The following is a 20,444-nucleotide window of genomic DNA, read 5'->3' as shown; positions in this document are numbered from 1 at the left end:
GGTATATTCTAGATACAGAACTTAATAGGGTGAGCAGGGACAGCCGCCGTGGAGCGGGGGCGCCATTTGCGTTCCAAGAGGGTGCCAACCTCCGCTGTCAGGCAGGGAAGATTTATAGGGCCCTATAGGGTTAAATTAGGGTATATACCCCTGCCTGACGTGGTATCATATCTTGGATTTAAGCTGGATTTTTTTTGATCAGTGGTTTGTGCCTTTTTGAGATTTTTTCTCATTTTTTAAAGATTTGACAATAAAGGATTTTTTAAGAATTAGTTTTTGTTTAGAAGCCACTGGATAACTACTTTGAGCAATATTGATTTTTTGCTTGTTTTAAAGCTACCCTTGCCAGGTGGATCAAGTCCACCATACAAGAGGCTTACCGCCTTAACAATTCTCTTCCGGCCGGTATCACGGCACACTCTACGCGGGCAGTAGGGGCCTCCTGGGCCATTCGGCACCAGCCTTCGGCACAACGAGTGTGTAAGGCGGCCACTTGGACTAGCCTACGCACGTTTACGAAACACTACAGTGTTCATACCCAGTCCTCAGCGGATGCGAGCCTGGGTAGACGGGTTCTGCAGGCGGCAGTGCCCCAAGTTTAGGGACCTGCTAGCACAATATTCGTCCATTGCTTCCCACCCAGGGACTGCTTTGGGACGTCCCATGGTTCTGTGTCTCCCAATGAGGCGACAGAGTAAAGGAGATTTTTGTGTACTCACCATAAAATCTTTCTCTTAGCCTCTAATTGGGGGACACAGCTCCCACCCTGTTGCCCTTAACGGGCCGTTGTTACGGTTGAGTTCTCATTGTTCTTTGAGCTCGTACATAGTGGCCTTCTTACAGGCATGGTTATGTTGTTTCTGTTATGTTCCTCCTAATGCTTTTGCACAAAACTGGAGAAGGCTGACGCCGTCCAGGGATGTATACTGCAGAGGAGGAGCCATAGTTAATCTTTTTCAGATTATGCATAGTGTCGCCTCCAAGTGGACAGCAGCATAACACCCATGGTTCTGTGTCCCCCAATTAAAGGCTATGTGAAAGAGATTTTACGGTGAGTACACAAAAATCTCCTTTTTGCCATTTACATAGCTTACTACATAGAGTTTTACAGTACAGACCAAAAGTTTGGACACACCTCATTCAAAGAGTTTTCTTTATTTTCATGACTATGAAAATTGTAGATTCACTCTGAAGGCATCAAAACTATGAATTAACACATGTGGAATTATATAATTAACAAAAAAGTGTGAAACAACTGAAAATATGTCTTATATTCTCGGTTCTTCAAAAAGTAGCCACCTTTGATTACTGCTTTGCACACTCTTGGCATTCTCTTGATGAGATTCAAGAGGTAGTCACCGGAAATGGTCTTCCAACAGTCTTGAAGGCCTCAACGATGCTCCCGCCAAGTCCCGTTCCCAGTGATGCCTTGCGACAATGACCTGTGATGACGTAGCAGTCTCGCGTGATGCTACGTCATCGTCGCAAGGCATCACTGGGAACTGGACTTGGCGGGAGCATCGCGAGGATCGGGAATGCTGCGGGGGACACTGAAAGGTGAGAATGACGATTTTTATTTTTAACAATATATATTTTTACTATTGATGCCGCATAGGCAACATCAACAGTAAAAAGTTGGTCACACTTATCAAACAGTATGTTTGATATGTGAGACCAACCTGTCAATCAGTTTTCCAAGCGATGTTACAGATTGCTTGGAAAACGCTAGCATTCTGCAAGCTAATTATGCTTGCAAAACGCTAGTTTTTCGCAGGAATTTCGCATGCGAATTTCCCGCGGCAGGGAGCTGCCGTGGAAATTTCCGCGGCAATTCCGCACGTGTGCACATAGCCTCATAGTTTTAGGCATGCTCTTTTCATGAGCTGATGAAAACCCTCAAAAAAACAAATTCCGGGGTGTGAGGTAGCAAAATGCCAAGGGTGTGTGAATACTTTCGCAACCCACTGTACTTATCTACGATAAGCATAACCCTTTATGTATTTAAAAATGGCTTGTATTATTGGAGGAACTATAAAATGGGGTAGCCAGTTAGCGTTTCCTTAGGTAGGAATGGTTCTTGTACTGTATACCTTCATATGATGACTCCATCTTGACAGCCATATTCTGCGATAAAGCTACATGTGTATGATTCTTACAGGTCCGACCGGCTGTAGGCTAATCTAATTCTTACATTGTGTTATGTCCTGATCTTTTGTCTGTAATATGCAGTCAGATAACGCACTTGCAACTCTATTTAAAATAGAAATTTCAGACACATTACAGTCAAGAAAAAAAAAAAAGCGACCAGTTCAGCTAGGTAGCCACAGGACAGTTGGAGCTTATGTCTTATATGTAAGTGGGAAAAAAGTCAACACTAAATTACAATCATACAATTCCTGTAAGCTGCTGAAAAAACTGCTTTCTTTTTAGTAAGGATACTATTTGCTGAAAGTCTGCGAGACTGGGGTTTCCTCTGTGCAGGATCCTTTAAGAGTGAAAGAAAGCTTTGCCCGGACCTGTATAAAATAGAAAAAAAAATATTGGATTCACTGGTCATCCCTTGCTATATTACTAACAACATATTCTGTAGTACGTACCTGTGCCATCGGTAGAAACAAAAGAGCAGTAGTCCAGTGAGGTGAGCTGAAAGTAACGCCAAGTGGAAAGCCCGATGCTGAAACACATATTCTGGGAGGAAGCGCCAATTTACTGTCCATTGGAATAGGAACTGCCTACCAAAATCAAAGGATCTCAGCAGATATCCAGCTGGGTTTTCTAGTAAAAAGGGGAGGGCCAAGATAACCTGTGGTAGCACAGTGTGTCAGAATCGGAAAGTAATGAGACACATGTACATTGGTGATGAAAATGTAGCAGTTCTATCACAATTGGACTTTTAGATTATACTTTTTCTACAGCATTTAAACTAAGGCACCCCGTGGATCCAGCACAGGCAGCTATGTAGAAGTGAAGTCTACGTTGTCTGGCTGGTGGCTGGAAGAGCTGCCGGCAATCATAGGCTTCAGCGGTCCTGGGCCAGCAGAGTAGGCGGAGCTGAATCCACGAGGGTGATAAAAGGGTAACAGCATGCGGTTGGTATTTCTAAAAAAAAAAATATCAGTCTAGAAAAAATAAAAAATCAGGGTCAGCTAATTCCTTTAACCCCTTTCCGACAGCGGGAGCAAATTTATGCTGATGTCTGATTCCCTCCCGTTCATGTGGGCTCTGGCCTTAAGGCCACATCTTTCCCGGGACATGTCTGCTGTTTTGAACAGCGGACATGTGCCTAGAATAGCTGCGGGTGGAATTGCGATCCACCCGTGGCTATAAACACATTAAATTACGCTGTCAAATGCCAACAGCGGCATTTAACTTGCGCTTCTGGCCATCAGGCTGGAAACCCATCCACCGGTGACCCCCGTCACATGATTGCGGGTCAATGGTGGGTTGGCATGACATGTCTTCTGGAGACCTCTATGGTTGTTACAGCCGGCTTGCTGTGAATGCCACCTGGTGGTTGACGCTCATAGCAAGTGAGTAATTCTGCTATAAAGAGGCGATCTGATCATCACCTGTATGTAGCAGAGCCGATCGGGTTATTGCAGCTTCTAGTCTCCCATGGAGACTATTGAAGCATGCCAAAAGTAAAAAAAAAGTTTTTAAAAATATATAAAAAAATAAAAGTTCAAGTCACCCCCTTTTTGCCCCCATTCAAAATAAAATCAAAACAGACACATATTTGGTATCGCGGTGTTCAGAATCTCCCAGTCAATTAAAGAAAAAAAAACTAATGACATAGTGAGAGTCAAAACACCAGAATTACGTTTTTTGGTGGCCGCAACATTGCAATAGCGGGCGATCAAAAGATTGTATCTGCACCAAAATGGTATCATTAAAAACATCAGCTCAGCATGCAAAAAAATAAGCTCTCACCCAACCCTTTATGTACATGCTCAGGCAGTAGTGAGGCAGGGCTGTGGAGTTGTAGTTGAGATTAATCTGTGCTGCACTTTATATACATGCTCAGTAATGAGGCAGTGCTGTGGAGGTGTAGTTGAGATGTATCTGTGCTGCACTTTATGTACATGCTCAATAGTGAGGCAGTGCTGTGGGGTCGTAGATGAGATGAATCTGTGCTGCACTTTATGTACATCCTCAGTCAGTAGTGAGGCAGTGCTGTGGAGTTGTAGTTGAGATGAATCTGTGCTGCACTTTATGTACATGCTCAGTAGAGAGGCAGTGCTGTGGAGTCGTAGTTGAGATGAATCTGTGCTGCACTTTATGTACATGCTCAGCAGTGAGGCAGTGCTGTGGAGTCATAGTTGAGATGAATCTGTGCTGCACTTTACATGCTCAGTAAAGAGGCAGTGCTGTGGAGTTGTAGTTGAGATGAATCTGTGCTGCACTCTATGTACATGCTCAGTAGTGAGGCAGTGCTGTGGAGTCGTAGTTGAGATGAATCTGTGCTGCACTTTATGTACATGCTCAGCAGTGAGGCAGTGCTGTGGAGTCATAGTTGAGATGAATCTGTGCTGCACTTTACATGCTCAGTAAAGAGGCAGTGCTGTGGAGTTGTAGTTGAGATGAATCTGTGCTGCACTCTATGTACATGCTCAGTAGTGAGGCAGTGCTGGGGAGTCATAGTTGAGATGAATCTGTGCTGCACTTTATGTACACGCTCAGTAGTGAGGCAGTGCTGTGGAGTTGTAGCTGAGATGAATCTGTGCTGCACTTTATGTAGATGCTCAGTAGTGAGGCAGTGCTGTGGAGTTGTAGTGGAGATGAATCTGTGCTGCACTTTATGTACTTGCTCTGAAGTGAGGCAGTGCTGTGGAGTTGGAGTCATGATGTTGGAAATCAGAGAGGTTTGGCTTATGGCCTCAACAGTCCTGGAATTAGGTCTTTGTTAATTTGAAACATATACAAAAGCAGAATTGGTAACAGGTCAGAGAGCACTCACCTGAAGCATTGCACAGATACAGAGTTTTGGTATAGTGCGCAGCAGTCCAAACTGGCACAAAAGGAGATACAGAAGACCAGGAGCTAGTAGCAGAATGTTCATTTTGACAGATACAGCCAAGCTGCAGGAAAATTGTGATCAAATAGGATAATACAGCCACGTATCTAATTATATACACACACTAGTATTAATGCTGTATACTGATTAAGAGGTTGGACATGCTTGTTCAGCAAATGGTTTCCTTGTAATGTGCACACTATAAATTTGAACTGAAGGCAGCAAAGCCACAAGTTAACGACGTGTTAAATATGGAAACAAAGATAAACATACGCTTCTAATAGTGCTTCTCACTAAATTAGAATATCAAAAAGTTAATTTCTTTCAGTTCAATACAAAAAGTGAAACTCATTATAGTCAATCTATTTTTTTCTTCTCCAGCAAGATGGTGCCGCCTGTGCAATAGAAGCTATCTGATCTCTATACACACCAATAGCTGCTACTGCGCAGGTGCCTTTTCTTTTTCTAATTGTCTTTTTTTGCGCTTGCTCAATAACATCAAGAATTATTACTAAGACACTAAACATGCAATTATGCTGCAGCACAGGAGCCACGGCTGGCATCTTCCTGCAGAAGCATTTTTTTTCTTCAGTATGTACAGGTATTCATTATGCAAACCAGGGGGCAGGTCAGTGAGAGATCAGTGACCTGTCAGCAGTCTGCATTATGTCACCAGCCTACGTAGGAGCGTTAACAGAACGAAGGTACATAGGCTGTAACCAAACAGCAACTGTTAATTTTAAAGAAAAAATTTGTGTGGGCTCCCATGTAATTTTAATAACCAGCAGAGGGAAAGCAGACTGTGGAGGGCTGATAATATTCTGGGAAGGAGCCAATAGCCATAAAGGATCCCAGGCTATTAATATCAGCTCACAGCTGTTTGCTTAGCCTTTACTGGCTACTTTACAGGGGGACCCCTATAAAATCTAATCAGCAAAGGCTAGGCAGACAGCTGCAGGCTGATGTTAATAGCCTAGGAAGGGGTCATGGATATTGCCCCCCCCGGCTAAAAACATCAAATCTATAAGATACGCCAAATCTGGCACTTAGCCTCGCTCTTCCCACTTGTCCTGTGTTAAGTGAGGTTCATAGTTGTGGGGTTGATGTCACCTTTGTATTGTCAGGTGACATCAAGCCCACAAGTTAGTAATGGACATTAGTCTATAAAACACCTATCCATTAGTAACCCCATTGCAATATTATATATAAAACACACCCAGAATAAAATCCTTTATTTGAAATAATGACAGACTCCTTTAATGAATCTTAATTAAACCATACTCACTGAACGCCTAACCCACTGACACCAATGTCTCCTGCAACAAAAATAAAATAAACCACAATATTTCTAACCTGTCCACAGAGATAATTCATAATGTCCCACAATGATCCTGCTGACTTTGAGAGCAGTCACTAATGTGACTGCTCTCAAAGACAGCCGGCAATACACTTACAGGAGGTAATCACTCCTGCAGTGTATCGGCTATATGAGCTCCAGTGATCTCCCTTACAACACCACAGCTGCGTGAGAAAGTTCTCACACAGGGGTGCCGTGAGAGCACTGGAGCTGAGCAGCTGATGAACTCCGGTGAACTCTCTCATGGCAACTCAGTGATTCACTGCAGGAGCGATTATCTCGTCAGTGTATCACCAGCAGCCTTGTAGAGCAGCCACATCTCCCGATGTGACTGTTCTACACGTGAGATCGCTGTGGGACACTCGGGATTGTGGAGTACAGCGGACAGGTGAGTATATGGTGGTTTATTATTTTTTAGTTTTTTCTAGGAGACATGGGCATCGGGGATTTTGTGTTGAGTATAATGGTTTTTATTTTTATTTGAATATGTAAGTTTGCTTTTTAACTGCAAGCACAGGTGCTTGCTTATGAGACTACATCTCCTATCAGGGGCACCTGCTGTCACTTATCAGTGACAGCAGACATAGCCTAATTGGAGTAGTCTAAATCAGCCCATGTCTGCTGACCTGCGGTAAGCTTTTTACCGCAGCTTACCGTTGTGAGTCACAGCGGCAGGGTCACACTGACATCGGACAGCATGACCCCTCCGCGCTATGACCGACAGTCTTACTGGCGGTAACATTACCATGGGTCACAGCTGCGGGGTCACACTGACATCTGACAGCATGACCCCGCAGCGCTCTGACCAACTGTCTTACCGGTGGTAGCGTTACTGCCGATCAGAACCACCGCCCTGATGTTTCCCACATTGTCACACAGATGACAGAGAGGGAAACACTATAGGAAGTACGTAAAGACGCAGCAAATCCGCAAACATGTTTATACCTGCATTTTTGCTGTGGAATTGACTGACTTAATTGAAGTCAATGGGTGAAAAACGTTGCAGAAACGCACAAACAATTGACATGCTGCAGAAAAAATAAGTGCAACTACTCAAAGGAAATTTACTGATCATGTGCACACTTCAGGAAAGTCACTGAATTAACTTGTATAAGGATTCTGTAGCATTTTTGGCCCATTTCCACGTGGGGAAAAATGCATCCAAAATGCACTATGTGCCTACAGCCTAAGACATGAAGGTCAGTAAAAAAAAAAAAATGCTAGAACTTGGGTATGCCAAGATGCAGTCATGAAAACCAGCAATCGCTATGATGAAACTAGCTTTTATGAAGACTGCCCCAGAAAAAGAAGACCAAGAATGACCTCCGCTACAGATAAGTTCATCAGACTTTTCATCCTCCAAAAAAACAGATTGACTGCATGTCAGATAACAGCCCTCATAAATGATGCGCAAACATGAAGCAACAAACACATCTCAACATTATCTGTCCAGAGGTGACTGGGAGAACAGTCCTTTTTTAATCAAATTTCTGAAAAGAAGCCACTACTGAGGATCTCAAAACATCGAGAGACTTGTTTGGGCTAATACACTTGGGCACTAGAGCAGTGGACTTCTGTATTGTGGTCTTATGAATCAAATTGTGAGATTTTTGGTACCAACAGCCATGTCTTTATGAGACACAAAAGAGGTGTTTTTGAATGTGTGGTCCCCATTGTGAAGCATTTAGTGGGAAGTGGTGTGATTGTGTGGGGGTGCTTTGATGGTAACACTGTTAATTTACTCTAAATTCAAGGAACACTTACGGAGCATGGCTACCATAAAATTCTGCAACGTAATCCCATTTTAGTAGGACCATTATTTGTGTTTCAACCAGAAAACGACCAAAACCTGACCTCCACGTTATGTAAGGGCAATGTGATTAGAAAGGAGAGAAATGGATGCAGTGTCGGATGAAATGATCTCCAAAATCACCCGGCCTCTACCCAAACAAGATATCTTGGGGTAAGTTGGACTAGAAAGTGCTCAGAACCTCTAGGAACACCTTTAAGACTGTTAGAAGCCATTCCAGGTGACTACCTGCTGAAGCTGCTTGAGAGAATGCCAAGAGGTTATAATTGTTCGAGTAAAAGGGGGGTGCTTTGAGAAATCTAAGGCTTTACACATTGCTGCCTTCAATCTGAATCTACAATGTACATATTCCATGAACAGCTGTGTACAGACTTATTACTACTGTATAAATTAAAAATGCCCTCCCTCCATATTCATGCTCATAGCTAAATTGTGCAGCCTGGCTTATAAGTAATACTCTGACAGGGCCTGAAGCTTGGCAATCTTTTGTCCTACTGCATGCAGTTAGTTATCTTAGTCACACACAGAGCAATGAAAAAAAAAAAAAAAGGGGAGGGCATACAAGATTTCTCTATACATCGTATTTTGCGGATTATAAGGTGCACCCCAAGTTTTGGGGAGGAAAATAGGAAAAAATGTTTTTAATTAAACAGCAGTGTGTCATATAATCCACTTTTAGGGTAGCTTACCTGGGGGGAGCAGCGGCAGTGGAGCGAGACCCCAGGTGACAGGTTTGCTGCTGCAGGAAGCTGGCAGCGGTGGAGCAAGATCCAAGGTGGCAAGTTCGCTGCTGCAGGAAGCTGGCGGCGCTGCAGGCCCCAAGCTGGTAGGATGTGATGTGCGGCAGAGGTAGGAATGGGGTGATGCTGTGGGTCCCACGCTGGTAGGATGTGGCGTTAGGCAGCGCGTGGGCTCTCGTCAACATTTTGTGAAAGCCCAGAGCCACCACACTTTCCATGCTTTTTAATGCAGTAGAATCTGGGAAAATGGCGCACACACAAGATGTCAGGAGAAGAAATCTCAGTGCCGAGATCTTAATCTGCACATGCGCTGCCTCCGGTGGCCATTTTCAGAGTCCACTGCATTGAAAAGCATGGAAAATGCAGGGGCTCCGGGCTTTCACAAAATGTCAGTGGACTTGCGACCGGCAGCATCACCCCACTCCTGCATTCGCCAGAAGCTTCCTGCAGCAGCGACCCTGGGATCCCACTCCACCGCAGCTGGTAAGCTATGTCCGCATTATAAGACTCACCCCCATTTCCTCCCCCCAAATTTTTGAGGGAAAGGTGCGTCTTATAATAAGAAAAATACGGTATCTTTCAGTTATAATTTTGACATGACTAAAGCGGATCAAAGCAAAAGAAGACGAAGTGAGGAATTGCTAGAATAATTTGATGCATTTTTTTGTTCTTTAACCCCTTAATGTCCATGGACGTGCCTTTGAACTGTCACTGCGTGGAAACAGCGGTCTATGGGGAAACTGCCAGTGTTTCATTAAATCAGATAAAACATACTGAACTATGTTTCAGTGTAACTGCAGCGATATCTGATTAGGGCAATGAAGAGATTCCATAATTACCTGTAGAAAAAGCAGCCCCAGCTCCAGTGGTCCTGTAATATCAGGTTGATGGCAAAGAATAAAATGACCATAGCCACTGGATCATTGAAGAGGCGCAGAAGAAAGATGGAGTGCACTCGATATGAAGCACAACACATGAAGAAGAAAACATACGGAGGTACCTAAGAATTGAGGGTCACAAAACAGACAGTAAGTTTGCGTCACATGCTGTGCTACTATTTTTTTATGCATATATAAAAATATGCTACAACGTAAGGATGCTATAAAAAACAGAAGTGTTAATAGTTTTATCTTTTAAATTGCAAAGTGAATGAACAAAATCATTTCAGTAGTTGGCGTGACCACCTCCTGCCTTCAAACCGCCATCACTTTATGTACACTTGCCCAATGTCAGGGAATCAGTAGGGTTATAGTCAGGTGTAAACAGCTGTGCAGGAAATTTAAAGAGGACCTTTCACCAAATTTTTCATGTAGAATAGGACACACACTGTAAATAGTGGCTGCAAAGTGGAATAAAGTTGTTTTTTTTCTCTTTTTAACCCTTTTACGACCTTAGACGCATCCATATGTCCAGGACGCCTGGTACTTGCAGACCTTGGACCCCTCAGGGGTTGTGTGCGCGTGATCACCACCAAGTGTCAGCTGATTCTGACAGTTGACACCCGGCTCTCAATGCCAGGAGCGGTGCCCACACTGCTCTCGAAACTTTAACCCCCTAAATGCTGCAATTGCAGCATTTGGCGAGCAGGCAGAAGGAAGAAAGCCCCTCTCTGCCCTTGGATCAGTGACCCCACGATATCACAGCTTCCTGATCGTTGCCATGGTGACCCAATTGTCGGACTACATCCGGGTCACCAGGTACTAGCAAGTTAGATCATGCGCAGTAACATGGCTCTTGTGTATAGTTTACTGAAACCACTGAATTTAAGGATGGAAATGAAAACTGTGAATTACTCTATTCCTCTCCCTCATCATGATTTATACTGTCAGCATTACAGACACCAATTGCTTCAGGGTTTGTCTCTTGTGACCTGGAATTGTATACTGTTAACGGGGCTACCCCCGGTATAGAGGAAATGGGTAAAGTCGGCTGTTCTATTAAATTGATATTTTTATTATTATCCTGGAGGAAAGCAGATTTTTTGGGGATAGCGCCTGCCTCATATCTAGTATATTTTCTCATTGGTATATTCAAACCTCCCACAAGTATATGATTAGTTTTAAGAGTTATAAAAGGTACGTAACCCAATAACTATTTCATTCTAGTTTTTTTTAATTGCAATTTTCCACAGACATGCCTTTATTTATGAATTTTGTATATGCCATTAGAAAAATATTTTAGAATTTTTTTAAATTGGATTTGATTTGGATTAGCTTTTTAATATTTCTGCTTTTATGCGTGTAAAGCTCTGGATAAAGTTGGAGTAATATGGGTGTGTCTGGTATGGCACCCGCCAAAAATGATATGCACTGACTTCCTTTATATATAAAATGCACAAAATAGTAATAGTTTATATGTAATACCTGAAGGAAACTCATAAGAGTGGAAACACGTTATATGCTGCGTTAATAAAACTTAGTTTTGGAATATATCACCGTATCCCACCGTATCTCCAGGTAGTGTATCGCACACTACCTGGAGAACAACGACACATGCGGCTTCCTACTGAAACACCTTGAGTGCTTTCACAAGTGCCCAGGATTGTGCTGCAAACCGTGAACAGGAGGAACCAGCAAGTAATCCACCCAGTGGAATTATAGACAAGTTTATAAAGACATCAAAAAGGGGAGTGCAAACAGCACTTGTTTAATATAAATTCCAATCTGCGCTCTCTCCCCTCAGCATTTTCTTAATTTATGTCCAACGTTAATAATTTGGTGAAAGGTTCGCTTTAAAACTGGATGAGGAACAGCTGAACTCTGCTACAAAGATGAGGTTGTGGAACATAAATTCATGTCATAGGCCTTTCACCAGGGCAAATCTGAGTGGTGTACTGCATTAATAGGGTGTCTATCAGGCAAAGATTTCAAAGCAAATGTGCTATTCAAGATCTTTTGAAAAAGCACAAAGAAATTGGTACCATTGATGACCATAGATGTAGTGGTCTGACAAGTAAACAGTGCAGTAGAGGAAAGACACATCATGCTTGCTTTCCTTCATAACTGGAAGATATCCACCAGTGCAATCACCTCACTACGGGCTGCAATGAGTTGGACCAGCTACACCATCTACTGTTCCAAGAATTTGGTCAGAAGTTGCCTTCATGTAAGAATTGCGGCTAAAAGCCATACCGTCAACATGAAAACAAGGCCACTTGACACAACTATGCATGAAAACATAGCAACTGGGGTACAGAAAAATTGCAGTGGGTTCTCTGGACTCTATGTGAAATATGTGGATGTAACAGAAAGCAGTTTGTTTACTGAAGGGTTGGAGATTGAGTGTCTGCAAGCAACAATCAAGCATGGTGGAGGGTCCTTGCAAGTTTGTGGCTGCAGTTCAGCAAATGGAGTTGGAAATTTGGACAGGATTAATGAGTGTCATCAATGTTAAGAAATACACTCAAATACTTATCCGTCATGTAGTACCATCAGGGAAGAGTCTTATTAGTTCCAAATTTATTCTGCAGCAGTACAACGACCCCAAATATACAGCCATCGTCATGAAGAACAATCTTCAGTGTAAGGCCTCATACTCACTTGCGAGACACTTGCACAATTCTTGTGCGAGTCTCTCGCATGAAAACCTGGGACTGCCGCTGGCACTGGGAGGACCGAAGCGTGCAGCTGCATAGAAATACATTTATTAACTAACTACCATAATTCATCATGGGTTTTCTTCAGTTTCTCCTTACATTCCAAAGACATACTGATAGGGAATGTAGATTGTGAGCCCCAATGGAGACAGTGATGATAATGTCTGTAAAGCACTGTGGAACTAATAGCGCTAGTAAGCAGGGCTGTGGAGTCGGAGTTAGTGTCGGTAGAAATGTACCGACTCCGACTTTTAAAAAAAATGTATTAATATTTCATAATTGAACTTTCATATGAATTTTATAAATGTTACTCAAATATACACTCACTGGCCACTTTATTAGGTACACCATGCTAGTAAGGGGTTGGACCCCCTTTTGCCTTCAGAACTGCCTCAATTCTTCGTGGCAGAGATTCAACAAGGTGCTGGAAGCATTCCTCAGAGATTTTGGACCATATTGACATGATGGCATCACACAGTTGGCGCAGATTTGTCGGCTGCACATCCCTGATGCGAATCTCCCGTTCCACCACATCCCAAAGATGCTCTATTGGATTGAGATCTGGTGACTGAGGAGGCCATTTGAGTACAGTAAACTCATTGTCATGTTCAAGAAATCAATCTGAGATGATTCGAGCTTTATGACATGGCGCATTATCCTGCTGAAAGTAGCCATCAGATGTTGGGTACATTGTGGTCATAAAGGGATGGACATGGTCAGCAACAATACTCAGGTAGGCTGTGGCGTTGCAACGATGCTCAATTGGTACCAAGGGGCCCAAAGAGTGCCCAGAAAAAATTCCCCACACCATGACACCACCACCACCAGCCTGAACCGTTGATACAAGGCAGGATGGATCCATGCTTTCATGTTGTTTACGCCAAATTCTGACCCTACCATCCGAATGTCGCAGCAGAAATCGAGACTCATCAGACCAGGCAACGTTTTTCCAATCTTCTACTGTCCAATTTCGATGAGCTTGTGCAAATTGTAGCCTCAGTTTCCTGTTCTTAGCTGAGAGGAGTGGTACCCAGTGTGGTCTTCTGCTGCTGTAGCCCATCTGCCTCAAAGTTCGACGCACTGTGCGTTCAGAGATGCTCTTCTGCCTACCTTGGTTGTAACGGGTGGCAATTTGAGTCACTGTTGCCTTTCTATCAGCTCGAACCAGTCTGCCCATTCTCCTCTGACCTCTGGCATCAACATGGCATTTCCGGCCACAGAACTGCCGCTCACTGGATTTTTTTTCTTTTTCGGACCATTCTCTGTAAACCCTAGAGATGGTTGTGCGTGAAAATCCCAGTAGATCAGCAGTTTCTGAAATTCTCAGACCAGCCCTTCTGGCACCAACAATCATGCCACGTTCAAAGGCACTCAAATCACCTTTCTTCCCCATACTGATGCTCGGTTTGAACTGCAGGAGATTGTCTTGACCATGTCTACATGCCTAAATGCACTGAGTTGCCGCCATGTGATTGGCTGATTAGAAATTAAGTCTTAACACACAGTTGGACAGGTGTACCTAATAAAGTGGCCAGTGAGTGTATATGTTCTATCAAACTATGAACAACAGTGATAAGCAGTTCTGCTGGAGATAGAGACATTTCTTAGGCTGGTTTCACATTTGCGTTTTTTTGCGCTTGAAAAAAACGCATACGTGCGCATGCGTTTTTTCCCCTATATTTAACATGGGTGCGCATACCTGCGCGCTGGCATGCGCACGTATGCGATTTTCATGCGCTGCGTTTTTTTGGGGTGTGCGTTTGTATTTTAGACGCTACATGTTGCATTTTTTGGTCCTGCAAAAAAGCGCATGCGCACGTATGCGCACGTTTTGCGCTAAAAATGGCCATTATAGCCTATGGATGCGCATACGTGCGCACTGGCATGCGCATGTATGCGTTTTTTTAGTGGTGTCCACTTGTTGTACTAGTTATAAACTTCTAAAGTCAAAAAAAAAAAAGTCTATATAAAGGAGGTGCCTGCCAAAACTCTGCCACTACTACACTGACAGATTGGAGAGCAGACAGTCACCAAGGAACCCATCTTCTATCAGCGTCAAGAATGTGAGTATATTACATTATATGCCTGTCCTTTTAAATTATGTATGTACTAATGATTTTTATTATTTTTACATGCAGTATGTCTTCAGAATCCGAATATTCCCCATCGCGGCAGGAATTGGCGCAAGCAGACCGTGAGGTGATTATTTTCGTGCATCTGGTAAGTATATCTGCTGCTACTCCAAATCTCTTACGTTTTTTTCAACTTTTTTAAGACATCATCATCATCATCTTCTGCGGACGGGACTAGTGAGGGCGAAGAGCAGGAGCATCGAAGCCAAGTCCCGGTGGTGATACGGAATGTATGTATCAAATGATTTGTAATGTTCTTTATTTTTTATCTTCTATTTTTACTCTTTTTTATGTTTCTTTTTTTTGTAACTTTTTATTCAATTTAAATTTGATTATTCTAATGAATGTGTTTTGTCTAGGTTCCACAACGGGATGAAGACGTCTACCTGGATAATGAGCAGCTCATCAGCCTGGTCCAGGAGCGTGCGCCGTTGTGGGACAGCCGTGACCGGCTGTACAAGGACAATGTGGTGACCCGGCGGCTATGGAATGAGGTGGCCGCAGCGTTGATGGATGGCTGGGACAGCACCACAGCATCCTCCAAAAAGGCGTTTAGTGAGTATTTCCCTGCTCTGTATTGTGCCGCAGTGACTGTTGTCCTTGACGGCACTGTTGGGTTTCGTGCTAGGTATATTCTAGCAGGAAACCCAACAGTGTCATCGGGCTCTACAGTGACTGCTTTGAGTATTGTATTGCTATATTGTGCCGCAGTGACTGTTGTCCTTGACGGCACTGTTGGGTTTCGTGCTAGGTATATTCTAGCAGGAAACCCAACAGTGTCATCGGGCTCTACAGTGACTGCTTTGAGTATTGTATTGCTATATTGTGCCGCAGTGACTGTTGTCCTTGACGGCACTGTTGGGTTTCGTGCTAGGTATATTCTAGCAGGAAACCCAACAGTGTCATCGGGCTCTACAGTGACTGCTTTGAGTATTGTATTGCTATATTGTGCCGCAGTGACTGTTGTCCTTGACGGCACTGTTGGGTTTCGTGCTAGGTATATTCTAGCAGGAAACCCAACAGTGTCATCGGACTCTACAGTGACTGCTTTGAGTATTGTATTGCTATATTGTGCCGCAGTGACTGTTGTCCTTGACGGCACTGTTGGGTTTCGTGCTAGGTATATTCTAGCAGGAAACCCAACAGTGTCATCGGGCTCTACAGTGACTGCTTTGAGTATTGTATTGCTATATTGTGCTGCAGTGACTGTTGTCCTTGACGGCACTGTTTTTTTTTTCCCAACAGTGGACAAAGTCCGAACACGTTGGCGTTCGATCAAGGACCGCTTCAACAGTGATGTTCGTGCTGAGGGCCAGGTTCGCAGTGGATCTGCGTCAAGGACCAGAACTAGATACCGTCACTATCACGCGTTGCAGTTCCTAAGACCGGTCCTTGCCACGAGATCGTCAGTATTATAAATTTTGGGTTTTTATTTTTATTAATCTGTGTTTTTCTAATCCACAGCTGATGCTTCTTGTAAAGGCATGGTAGTAATGATTTTCCTTTCTTCCACAGCACCTGGAGCAGCACCCTGCAACCTGGCCCTGGAGTGGTCCTTCCTCGGACGTCCTCTGACCCGTCCCAGCCATCCGACAGCTATGAAGCACCTTGCAGGTCAGCCACACACACAGCTGGTGACCAGGAAGCTGGGCCATCAGGTGTTCCCCTGTCCCAGGTCTCTGCCACTGGTTATGCGGGCACTACCCGCCAGAGGCAGAGGGCCTTGGACAGGAATGTCTTGCCCGAGTTTATGCATTTGAGCGAGGCCTTTAATTCCAGCCTCAAGTCGCTGTCCGACAGAGTTGAAAGCGGTTTTGCACTCATGGAACGTGGTTTTAACCACTTTGAACACCGCTTCAATTCTGTAGAACAGCGCCTTGACCGTCTGGAGGCCGACCTCAACAGACCAGCACACCATTTTTTTAGTAAGATTGAAAAGGGCATGGCGGAACACCTTAGTCCTGAGCAACAGCTGAATGTGCTGCAGGCCTGCAACCATGCTTTCTTGCAGGCTATGCAGCATAATCGGTACGGTCAGCAGTCAGTGGTGTCATTTCCACCTGTGCCACCATTGACTCGCTTCACCTCACTACCGACTTGTGCTGCATACCACTGCACGGACACCTCTATTCAAAGCCAGGACACCCACCGTTACACCACCACAAGTCTGAGTGCAGCTGGTCACTTCACCGACACCACCATGGCAAGCGCTGCTCCTGTCTGGAGCACCACCGCCACTCCCATGCATGCGTGGAGCTCAGCCACCACTAGGCAAACATGGAACAGCCCTGCCGCTACAACAACATGTAGTAGCCCTGCCACCACCACTCCGCAAACCTGGACCATCACTGCCGCCACCAGTCCTCCTGCAAGGACGAGCACTGCCAACCAAGAGCAGCAGCAGCAGCCACCTCAGCAGCAGCAGCAGCAGCCACCTCAGCAGCAGCAGCAGCCACCCCAGCAGACGGGGGACCTACACTCAATATTTGCCCCAAGTTCAAGGCGAAATCAATCAAGGCGGGCATTGGGCCAAAGTCGGTCCAGGCACACAAGCCTACGGCGACATGCCATTACAACAAATGTACCTGAACAGATTTCCTCTCCTCCAAGTGTTCCTAGTTTAATTCCCTTAACTGGACTACCTTCCCCCACAAGTTTTGTTGCCCCTTCCCCTCAAACACCGTCTTCAACTGCAAGTGTTGCATATTCCCTGCACACCCCCAAATTGAAACCATCTGCCCCCAAACGCCGGAAAAAATAATTCTTTTGGTTTATTTTTGTGATTAAAAATAAATTTACATTTGTGGTTCACCATTACAAAGTTTCATTAATGTTGTTTGCGCCGCTCACACACACTGATGGGTAAATACATGTTAAAAACCAACCCAAGGCCTAGTATAGTCATATGTGAAATAACACGGACTAGTATAGTCATACCAAGGCCTAGTGTAATAACTCGAGTTTTACCAACTTGGATCTGGTTTCATGAAAAACAAAAAGTTGAAACTTGTCTAAAAAATAAGTTTCTTTCTTAAAAAGTTTCACCAGTTTGTTTTTTGTGAAACAAGATGCTAGTAAATCGAGTTATTACAGTAGGCCTTGGTATGACTATACTAGGCTGTGGTATTTCACATGACTATACTAGTAGGCCCAAGGCCTACTATACTCATATTTGAAATACCACGGCCTAGTATAGTCATTCCAAGGCCTAGTGTAATAACTCTAGTTTTACCAACATGAATCTGGTTTCATGAAAAACAAACTGTTGAAACTTGTCAAGTTTCACCAGTTTGTTTTTCGTGAAACAAGATCCTAGTTGGTAAAAATCGAGTTATTACAGTAGGCCTTGGTATGACTATACTAGGCCGTGGTATTTCACATATGACTATACTAGTAGGCCCAAGGCCTACTATACTCATATTTTAAATACCACGGCCTAGTATAGTCATTCCAAGGCCTAGTGTAATAACTCTAGAAACTTGTCTATTTATACACTACCACAATTTTAAATAAAAGTTGGAATTGAGCTGATTACATTCATCCACTCAATGCTGACTTGTATTCCCCATTGACTTTCATTGGGTGGGGTTGGGTTTTGAGGGTTGGGTTTTGAAAAAAATCACATACTTTTTTTTCAACTAGTTTGACAATTTTCTCTTGAAAAAAATTGGTTTCCTGATTCATGGCCTGCAGCTTTGCTCGTTCCAATATATTTCACGCAGACTAGCAATGCTGCATTTTAACTCATATGTGTATTTACCTGCTCAGGTGTGTGAACATCAAAAAATTCAGTTATACATGGGAAGTTTTTTATTTAATTGGATTTTAAAAAATATAGTGCACTCAGTAATGGTATCAAATAAGGTTTTTTATTACCATAAACAAACAAAAACATTACACCATTTCATCTTGCCAGTGCACCCGTCCTACATCAGAAATAAAGTAGGCCGCAAATTGGTCCCTCATTTGGCCAACTTCAACGGATGACCTGAGAGTGTGCTGAGTGAATTCAGGCAATGGGTTAGGAGCATCATCGTCCAGTTCAAAGGTCGGGTGCTCTTTAGCCATCACAAAGTTATGTAGAACCACACAGGCCTTCACCACCTCATCGACTGTTTCAAGTTTAAGATTAATGGCCGTGCCCAGAATTCGCCATCTGGAGACAAGAATCCCAAAAGCACACTCGACAGTTCTTCTGGCCCTGGTCAGCCTGTAATTAAATATTTTTTTGGTGTGGTCCAAGTCCCGGCTGGAGTAGGGTTTCAGTAAGTTTCCGCACATTTGAAAAGCCTCATCGCCAACCATTACAAAGGGCAGTGGCGGAGCTTCGGTGTGAGGAAGAGGCCGTGGCATAGGGAAATTAAATTGGTTGCCATACAACCTCCGGCCCATGTCTGAGTTTTTAAAAGCCTGTGAGTCATTACCACGGCCAAATGCTCCAATGTCCACTGCTACAAACATACATCCGGCATCCGCAATGGCCATGAGTACTATTGAAAAGTACTTTTTGTAATTATAGTACTCAGATCCCGTTCTTTTGGGTTTGATGATCCGTATGTGTTTACCATCAACAGCTCCCAAACAGTTGGGAAAATTGCATACTGTCCAGAATTTGTCAGCAATTTCCATCCACTTTTCAGCAGTGGGCAGGGGCAGAAATTCTGGACAAAGAACATTCCAGAGAGCCCGGCAGGTGTCAGCAACAATTCCAGACAAGGTAGAGATTCCAATACGGTACTGGAAGTGTAGTGAAGATAGGGTTTCTCCAGTCGCCAGGAATCTGTGAACAGACAAAGAAGTAAAATTAATATTTATGTATATTATTTTAAAAAACTATAAAATAAAATATTAGTACATTCACGAAAACTAATTACCCAAGGTTTTGAATACTAAATTTAAAAAAAAAAACATCAGACCGCACCCCTTGGTTTAATATTACATACCGTAATGTCACCAGTAGCTGTTCCTCAGGAGGAATCGCACGACGGAGCTGTGTGTCCTGTCTCCGGATGGATTGATGGACACGAGCAAGCAAATCCCTGAAACTTTCTTGGGACATCCGGATATAATCTATAAATTTCTCCGGGTTTGCCTGGAGCTCGCTGTAGAGGGTGTGGTATGCCCCACGGCTCTCCCGGAGTTCAACAATCGGATGTATCCACATACGCCGCCGCTGCCGTCTTCGCTCCCTCTCTCTCTTCCTTTGTTCATGGCAAGCAACTGCATACGCCTGAGCCATCGCGATGTCCAAATCCAAGTTGAAGTGAAAACTCTTCCAGCGCAGATCCATGGAGAAGAATCAAGCAAATGTGAAGAATACTGTAGACAGGGTCTATATATTAACATATCACACCCACAATGAAGTCCCATTGGTCTTGTGTGTTGTTGAATGTTTTTTTTTTTCTTTTTTGGGGGTTTTTTCCAAAATCTGTAAAAAAAGCAAACGCACAAAAAACGCATATAAACGCACAAAAACGCTGCGTTTTTTTCCTGCATGCGCATAAAAATGCTTGAAAAAAACGCAGCGTTTGTATGCATTTGTATGCGTTTTTTCAATGCGTTTTTTTGCGGGAAAAACGCGCTGCAAAAAAAAGCAAGTGTGAAACAGGCCTTACTTCTTGTGTGTCACTGTTTTCCACTGCCCTTATCTAATCTTATACTTGGTTAACCTCTTGCTGCCTCAACCCCCCTACTTACAATGTATGAATATTCCCACAACAAGGGCCTTAGAAAACATGGCGCTTCCCACCTAATGTATAAACCAAACAAACTAAGGAAGCATGTTGCCATAAAATA

General features: G+C 43.7%; 2 protein-coding genes across 3 annotated transcripts in view; one reads left to right on the top strand and one right to left on the bottom strand.

The window, feature by feature from the left end:
* The window catches only part of ALG3 (ALG3 alpha-1,3- mannosyltransferase), an 82,814-nt gene that overhangs the window by 29,730 nt on the left and 32,640 nt on the right, over positions 1–20,444 (bottom strand). For both annotated transcript variants that reach the window (XM_073589249.1, XM_073589250.1), the window contains exons 4-7: positions 9,761–9,921; positions 4,958–5,078; positions 2,598–2,803; positions 2,440–2,516 (exon numbers count right to left, since the gene is read on the bottom strand). In XM_073589249.1, the coding sequence (XP_073445350.1) occupies positions 2,440–2,516; positions 2,598–2,803; positions 4,958–5,078; positions 9,761–9,921 (565 nt within the window). The remainder of the gene's footprint in view (positions 1–2,439; positions 2,517–2,597; positions 2,804–4,957; positions 5,079–9,760; positions 9,922–20,444) is intronic.
* On the top strand, positions 13,998–17,541 carry LOC141100637 (uncharacterized). Its single transcript, XM_073589244.1, has 3 exons — positions 13,998–15,203; positions 15,894–16,053; positions 16,164–17,541. Exons 1-3 carry the CDS (start codon positions 15,158–15,160, stop codon positions 17,407–17,409), a joined length of 1,452 nt encoding a protein of 483 aa, XP_073445345.1. The 5' UTR covers positions 13,998–15,157; the 3' UTR covers positions 17,410–17,541.

This window comes from Dendrobates tinctorius, unplaced genomic scaffold (assembly GCF_039654945.1).
Source record: "Dendrobates tinctorius isolate UK_male_01 unplaced genomic scaffold, ASM3965494v1 ptg000107l, whole genome shotgun sequence".
NCBI lineage: Eukaryota > Metazoa > Chordata > Amphibia > Anura > Dendrobatidae > Dendrobates > Dendrobates tinctorius.
This window is presented reverse-complemented; position numbering and strand designations above follow the sequence as displayed.